Source organism: Coccidioides immitis (assembly GCF_000149335.2).
Source record: "Coccidioides immitis RS genomic scaffold supercont3.2, whole genome shotgun sequence".
Classification (NCBI taxonomy): Eukaryota; Fungi; Ascomycota; class Eurotiomycetes; order Onygenales; family Onygenaceae; genus Coccidioides; species Coccidioides immitis.
This window is the reverse complement of record NW_004504309.1, coordinates 1,468,641-1,476,214: the sequence shown is the minus strand read 5'-3', so window position 1 is coordinate 1,476,214 and position 7,574 is coordinate 1,468,641. Positions and strand designations below refer to the sequence as shown.

Genomic DNA, 7,574 nt, shown 5'->3' with positions numbered 1-7,574 from the left:
CTGAAATCCGTTCTCTGGCGACGAGCGCTGATATTTTCCGAAAGCGAGCAAACGGCGACCGTGGCCCAAGAATGGACGGTATTGCCGCTGACCTCGGCCATCAGCCGTCGGCTCTCTGCCGGCGACTGGCTGGACTGCCTGTCGTGAGGCACCGCTCAATGGACGCCCTCCCTCGACGCTACATATGTATCCAACCACTAACTAACAGTTAACAAGTTGGTGAGTACAATGTTTCTGCCCATTTGTCCACAGTCAGCCTGACTCGCAATGGCAAAGTGCAACGCTGAGTTGTTCCCCCAAGGCCCAGGCCTTGAAACGAATCTTGCTGCAGCGATCGTCATGCAACGCCGTTCCAGAGTCAGGGTACAAGTTACATTTTCAGTTTTCTCCTCCGCATCCACGCTCAAAGACCAAAATTAAGCGCTGGAACTGTTATGACTATACCAGGCATCATTGGCTCAAAGCAACTTCGATCCTTCAACCAGAAATTTTTATGGGAATGAGCAATCTGTCTATTTCTGGCCCTTACAAAATGCCCCATCTAACGCGGAGTACCGTGGCTGTTCCATGTTCTGCTCTGTTTGTTAACCAGATGCCCTCCATCAACAGGGGATTTAATTCTGGTACAGTGGGGTCGCCCTGGGCATAAACCATTATGCGTGAGCGCTCTGCTCCTCTTCTGCATTGAACGAAATAGGATTAGAGATGTTTGACACTGCCATGGCCTCTCCGAGGAGATACAACCCAGGGCCTTGAACCTGAAAGAAAAGGAAAAGAACGGTTGAACTTTTCAAAAAAACAAGAAGAAGAAGGCCAAGGGAGTCTCATCCGACCCTGGCCTGTGTTTGCTCATGACTGCAAGTGGAAGCGTGCATGAATTTTACCATGTTGATGTCTCAGGCTTGGTTACCATGAAGCAGTAACTGCTTCTGCTTGCTGAAAGAGTTTATGCGTGTGCAGCATGCTCAAGGTACCTAACATCCACAGTGTGTCTCTCTCATTACCAGCGACACAAGCAAATGCTGAACGTTACTATGGAAGAAAGACATATGGATGTTCTCTAATAGCATACTTTGTATAAAACCCCTTGATTCGCAGGTGGCTCATCAGGTGTGCAGCTTCCTCATCCTTCATGTGGACCTTCTTCCGCTGTTTGGGCAATTCTGACCATAGAAGTGCCATCTGATGCCTGGATATCTCCTTTTAAGTCTGGCGAATGGCATGGTTGTGAAGGGAGAATTGCATCTCACCGAAAATCTGTTCACTACAAAGTTCATTTGGAACACCGCGGTGGGATACACCCCGTGTATCATATCTGGTGACCGGACTTCGTTGCTCTTCGGTGGTCTAGACTATACATCCATTGAAGGTTCCCCCCGCAAAAAATTCCATTTGCCGGGCCTCTTAGGACGGGCTTGTCACCCTAGTCAAGGGAGGCATTCAAACACGAGGCTGTTTGATAATGCTCTTCCTGCGATTCCCAGAAGGGTTATACATGGCGGAGAGCAGCGAACGACTATCACATGCTCCCCTCGCTGACTGCACGTCGCCTCGGGAGAGGTGTATTGTTGGACCTTTATCAACCTTAGCCGGCCGCTGCGGCGGGATGGGCATACTAGCGAGGGACTTCAACCTTTGCGGGGGGTCGGTATATTTTGTCCTTTCTTTCCTAGCCCATGAACCCACAATATGACTCAAATAGCATTGACCCTGATTGAAAGTGATTGCAGGTGGCACCGGCTGGCCAGCAAGTGCTTTCTCTCGCGTCGGTCTCCTTTGTAGGATACCTTAACAGGCGCATCTATTGAGGATCCATAGGCCCTTGCGAAGTATATCTCCATGTGAGTCAAGCTCTCAGTCTCTGATTCCCTTCGCCAGCCTTGCCTACCGGCTTCTGAGGGCCACCTCCTGGGGCTTCGCAACTGCTCGTATCTTAGATTAAAAGATGAAAATAGTGAAACTGTTCACTACGTATTTACTTTCGATGTTGATGTCGTATCCAATGCCTCCTCTAAACTACATCCACTCATCCTTGGAGGCTACACCAACGGCAACCATGATCATTGTGCGCGCGCACTTTTTCCGAGGGTATGCAGTGGGCAAACCAAAATTCTAAACACGGAAAAGGCAGATCCCAGATTTTGTTGAGTTGCGCAATTATGGGATCCCAAACGAAAGCGCCTTTTCGATCTGGTACCTTGTCTTGATGGTAGGTACGGCGACAAAAAGCATCTCGCGTATATCGCCACCTTGCTTGAGGTCTTGCCTAAAGGATAGTCTTCGAAAAAAAGGCGATGGGCAACTTTTTTGATAACAGCAGCAAATACTGCAATAAGCCGTAAGGTTGCATATTCTTGTCGATGCTGTCCATGCGCGGGGCGGGTCTCAAAGAGCCAAATTTTACACCAATTGAGAAGTATCAAGAGAACAATCAAGTAGAGGCTAGAGCAGCGAAGTACAGCAAAAGAATTGACTCAAGCTCCGTGGCTATTTGCGGTATTGTGAAATGCAGAACGACACAGGGACATGCCCCAAAATACAGTACAGAGTAATTCTCAACGAAGCCTTTGAGAGACCTCTATTAGATGACACAATTCACCGGGTGCGCGCTACGGGATTTGGATGCCTTTTTAAGAGACATAAGCTCTCAGAGCAAAAAGAGTAAGGGAACGGAGAAGTGGGGTTTTGAGGGAACCTTTATTAAAAATAGAAACTTGATTCTCCAGGGATCAAAAGGTCATTCCAAGAGTCGGGAAACATGGTAGCCTTCCGTGCCTGGATCACCGACGGTGGACATGGACACCTTCGATTGATTTTCCAGACCACCAGCCAAAAGAGCAGAGCGCCGTTCCTGTGCTGTCTGGGCGGCGGCGGCTGCGTTGATTCCCCGCACTTCGACGCCCCAAGGACGGCCGAGCACGTGACAGTGGCGCGTGGACTCCGCCCCAACCCCTCACCTTTATCGCAGCTTCTCCGCTCAACTGCAGGGGAAGCTGGGGAGAAGGATTCAGCAAATCGAGATAAGAAAATGGACGAGACTCGCACCGCTTCGGGGAAAGTTAAGAAGAAACGTACAACGGCCAATCGCAAAAATCTGACTTGCGAATACTGCAGCAGGCCGTTTGCGCGCCTGGAACATCTCCAACGACATCTCCGCACACGTTGAGTTACCCGTTTCACCCCAAACCTGATAGCTCATGCAATATTGTTCCGCGACTATAAGCTGACCTGCTCCCCAACTGTAGATACAAAGGAAAAGCCCTTTTCCTGTGAAATATGCTCCAAGAGCTTTGCTAGAAGGTTTGTCGGCAGCTTCTTTCGCTTGGATGAGAGCTCATATTGTCCTCCAGTGACCTCCTGGTGCGCCACGAACGCTTGGTTCATCCGGCCGAAGCTGCAGCTGCCAGGGGCCAGAGCCGGCCCGCCGCAACCGCAATTGAGATCCCTGCGACGCCTGCTTCCGCCCCTCTATCTGCGGGACCGCCCCCGGCCCCTTCCCATGACCACCGCCTTCTAGACCTGTCGGATCGTTTGAACATCCAACCTCCTGCGGTGTCTCGATCGGATATACCAGAAGCCACTCCGCAGATAATAGATCAATCTCAATATAATCCGTCGTGGGGATACGATCTGAATTTACTCTCTCATGCTGCTAGCCATGTCGCACTCGAGGGTCAGCAAGAGCAAATGGTCCAGGTTCGAAAACCAGCATCGAATGCGCATGATAGGCCAATGACAGATAATTATGGCGTTGAACCTTCCATTCTTGACTTGGCAGACTTAGGCGACCCTGTTCAGGACTTCACAACGTTCCTGGAAAGCGTCGGTTTGGCCTCAGACTGGGATTCTGGAATGTTCACAGCAGTTGAAGCGGAGCCACTTCTGCAACCGCCGGTGATACCCTTACAGCCTGCTAGTCCACCGAGATTTAATAGGGACCTTGGGGTAGAGCACCGTCACAACACTGAGGAGGCGACATCATTTTCAAATTTTGGATCGCGACTACCTTCTTTGCAACCTGAACCACAGGAGCCAGAAGAACGAGGAGGCCTTCCTGAAGAGCTATCCACGAGGGCGCCCTGGGATGTGTCAACGCAAGACCGCCAGCTTTTGGTGTCCCGATTAGAGGACTTCTCTCATGTCCTCCCAAAAGGCTTTACACCCCCTTCAAGGCATGCCTTGTCTCGATATTTTGCCGGTTATGTTAATGGACTCAACGAGCATCTTCCATTTATGCATATCCCCACACTTTCGATTTCACGTTCTCCTCCAGAACTCAGCCTTGCTCTGGCAGCAGCAGGCTCACATTATCGCTTTGAAAATACCCGCGGTATCGAGCTCTTCCATGCTGCAAAAGCAATTCTCCTGGAGCGAATCAGACGTCGCGATATTAGAAAACTCCCACCTCAATGGTTTGTCACTCCGACGTCGAATTCTGCCGTGCACACGTCCCGCGGGTCTTCTTCCATATCTAACCCAAGCACCAGTCCTTTTCAGCCACCATTCATCCCAATGACAGATAATGTGGTACATCCCGGCGAGGATTCCGAGGCACAGATGGAAATCATACGCACGTTTCTGCTTCTTACAGTCTTTGCTTCGTGGGAGCGCCACCCGGAATTGTTAAGAGAGATTCTAGCTTTGCAAAGCACGCTTGCTCGACTTGTTCGCGACCATGGACTTACCGACCTTGGTCCTCTTCCTGAAACGGCGCCTTGGGAAGACTGGGCTCGTCAAGAAGCGGATCGTCGAACCAAACTAATTGTCTATTGCTTCTTCAACCTTCATTCTATAATGTATAATATTCCGCCGTTAATCTTGAACTCCGAATTGAAGCTCATCATGCCATCGCCGGCTGATGAATGGAAAGCAGCCACGGCTTCTCACTGGCGCCGGCTGCACCGCTCTCGGGCTGGCACCGAAATATCATTCCAGGAGGCATTTGCAAGGCTCTTTATCAAGTCGCCTCAATCGAATGGTTATACCCCAATTTCGCCATTAGGGAATTATGTCTTGATCCATGCCATTATCCAACAGATATTTTTCGCAAGACAATTATGCTTGTCGGCGCCTCTGATGCCGGGAACGAGCATCAGACCAGAAGATCTTGGCGTTTTAGAAGCTTCGCTAAGTGCGTGGAAAGCCGGGTGGAGACGAACTCCTGAGTCAAGCATCGATCCTCAAAATCCTGCTGGCCCGATTGCATTCACCTCCACCGCCCTTCTTGGATTAGCATATATTAGGCTTCACGTGAATCTCGGGCCTTGCCGCCGTCTTGTAACCCAAGATCCGTTGCAGATAGCTCAGGCACTGAAAAACTCCCCGCCGGTTGGCCGCCATCCTCGGCTCATAATGGCGCTGCTACATTCCGCTCACGCGCTCTCAATCCCGGTTCGCTTGGGCATAAACTTCGTCGCTAAAACACATTCGTTCTTTTGGAGTATCCAGCATTCTATATGTAGCCTTGAATGTGCTTTTTTGCTAAGTCGATGGCTTCTTTCTATTCCCGCAACGCAGTCGGAGCAGCCGCTTTCGGACCACGAGAGGAAACTAGTGCTTTGGGTCAAAAGTATGATGGACGAGACGGACATGTCTGTCGAAATGGAGGCCACGTCTGAGTTGGACTTTTTAAATGATCCGGTAAAGGTCAAGCAATTGAGTCTCACCGTCGTACGCGTCTGGTCTAGAACTTTCAAGGGGAATACAAGCTGGCCGATTGTTGACTTGATTGGTTCGAGTTTGGAGATTTATGCTGATTTGTTGGAAATGGGGCCGCTTTCCTGATCCGATTTTCTTCCCGCATAGAGCATCTCTTTATAGAAGACAAGTCAGAAGTGCTTTCCACTTAGCCTTATACATTAAAGCGAGTCACGCGTAAGTTATACTTGATATTCATGGCTTGGGTAATTCATGATATCCGTTGTGTTTTGGCGTTTATTTTTGTACACAAAATCTTTATAACCCGTTTTGGTATGTCGTTCTGGTCAATATGGAGAGGAAATCTTCGAGGTTCCATAGATGGATATAGCCTGGGAATTCGTTTATGTTCTCGATAGTACGATATTTGGTTCACTTGTGTAGGACAGTTGACAAAGTATTCGTACTATTTAACCTAGCGAGAGCAGACTTCCCATTGATGTTTGTATCCCAAGTAGTGAATAATTCAATTTCAATATTTCAACTCTCCCTTTAGGTAGTGTTTTGAGCGAGAATCCCAAAACGAATCCCAAAGGAATAATCGTGGTCTTCAGGTCGTTGTCGAAGATGCACTTGATTTTTCCCTATCTTGCCGTAGTAGAACGCTTGTCGGGATAAATTTTAGCGCTGACATTGAGTTTGTGAGTTCAGTAACATCATGGTCGGAGGTACATATATGTACGGTTTCACTTTGATCCCTAGGCGATGTATGGTTTGACGTAAAGGGATTCGGTGTTTTGCTATTGGGTACCTGAACGTATGGAGGTTCAGCGGGAGCTGGGGTGGCCTGAGTGGAGGTTTTCATAGATTCGAACGGCTGAAGCCTTCGTCGAGGGGCTTCATGCTGCGTAGACGCCGGTATCGAGACTCGTCTATGTTGTGGCAAACTGGACTTGAGAAGTGATTTATGCTTATCTATACCGTCGTTTATGATGTAAAAATTATAGGTCTGTGCCGTGATAGTTAGCGAAACAGTTGACGGTGTTTCTCATTAAGAGATGCCGTAGAAATTGCACTCACTCTCGGGAAGGAGTGCTTGTCTATCAAATGCATTCTCCGCTTCTGAGGTGTAGAGCATCTCCGTTCGCAGCCTTCCACAAAACAACCGAACTGCACAATAAAACTAGTCAGTAACTCATAGTCATGCGAGGATCTCCACATTAGAGGAACTAAGTGAAAAAGGATAAAAAGCATCACCGTTTTCTCTCCCCGCTCTCTTCTCGCAGCAGTAAGCGGATCATGATTCTCTTCAATATGGCGAGCAAGAAACAACTCGGACGGGAAGTTCTTTCCACATTCCGAACACCGATTGACATGAGACTGCTTGTAGTGAATCTCATATTCTTCATACGTCGAAAAAGATACGGGCTTCCGGTGTGGAGGGAAAGCACAGCGTATCAATTCTGGAGATTGCACGGACGCATCCAAGTGCACATGCTTGCGTTGAGGCAAATGGCTGGCGAGAGCCAAAGGTTCCGACTCGATTGCAAAAGTAGGCGCGAGCTCGGATGGCTCAGGTGCAGAGTCCTTACGTGAGCGTTTGGCCATGTCGAATCTTGAGGGTTGACGAGGATCAAATTTGGGAGAAAGAAATAGAAGGATTGTTTACCCTAAGTGGTTAAAAATTCGCAACTAGGCCATATTCCCTATTTCTTTGCTTCTTTAACGAAGCCTGCCTAGCTGAGTCTCCTTGTCTTGGTATGGGATTTGGTCTTTTTGGGAATAGGTGTACGGAGTAGGTACTCCGTACTGGTGTGATAATAAGTTAGGGCTTCAATCCACCGGGTGAAATCACAAGTGGCAAGTTCAAAGTTGGATTTCAAACAACGGATCGTCGTTGGTTCTCAAGCAAAGCTGCATGAAGCCGTCGGTAGTTG

General features: G+C 48.9%; 2 protein-coding genes across 2 annotated transcripts; one reads left to right on the top strand and one right to left on the bottom strand.

Moving 5' to 3' along the window:
• Positions 1-2,526: 2,526 nt before the first annotated feature.
• Positions 2,527-6,525, top strand: CIMG_06012 (C2H2 transcription factor). The gene is made up of 3 exons (XM_001242115.2): positions 2,527-3,161; positions 3,246-3,300; positions 3,351-6,525. Exons 1-3 carry the CDS (start codon positions 2,759-2,761, stop codon positions 5,782-5,784), a joined length of 2,892 nt encoding a protein of 963 aa, XP_001242116.2. The 5' UTR covers positions 2,527-2,758; the 3' UTR covers positions 5,785-6,525.
• Positions 5,710-7,515, bottom strand: CIMG_06011 (C2H2 type zinc finger domain-containing protein). Its single transcript, XM_001242114.2, has 4 exons — positions 6,895-7,515; positions 6,718-6,807; positions 5,886-6,646; positions 5,710-5,812 (listed from the first exon to the last, which is right to left on the bottom strand). Exons 1-3 carry the CDS (start codon positions 7,243-7,245, stop codon positions 6,248-6,250), a joined length of 840 nt encoding a protein of 279 aa, XP_001242115.2. The 5' UTR covers positions 7,246-7,515; the 3' UTR covers positions 5,710-5,812; positions 5,886-6,247.
• Positions 7,516-7,574: the final 59 nt, after the last annotated feature.

Bases quoted from the DNA above. Each gene is read 5' to 3' on its own strand.
- CIMG_06012 (XM_001242115.2), top strand. From the start codon at position 2,759: ATGGTAGCCTTCCGTGCCTGGATCACCGACGGTGGACATGGACACCTT. The intron at 3,162-3,245 runs GTTGAGTTACCC...CCCCAACTGTAG, and splicing joins CCAACGACATCTCCGCACAC to ATACAAAGGAAAAGCCCTTT. The intron at 3,301-3,350 runs GTTTGTCGGCAG...ATTGTCCTCCAG, and splicing joins TCCAAGAGCTTTGCTAGAAG to TGACCTCCTGGTGCGCCACG.
- CIMG_06011 (XM_001242114.2), bottom strand. From the start codon at position 7,245: ATGGCCAAACGCTCACGTAAGGACTCTGCACCTGAGCCATCCGAGCTC. The intron at 6,808-6,894 runs GTGATGCTTTTT...TTTATTGTGCAG, and splicing joins GAGAGCGGGGAGAGAAAACG to TTCGGTTGTTTTGTGGAAGG. The intron at 6,647-6,717 runs GTGAGTGCAATT...ATCACGGCACAG, and splicing joins ACAAGCACTCCTTCCCGAGA to ACCTATAATTTTTACATCAT.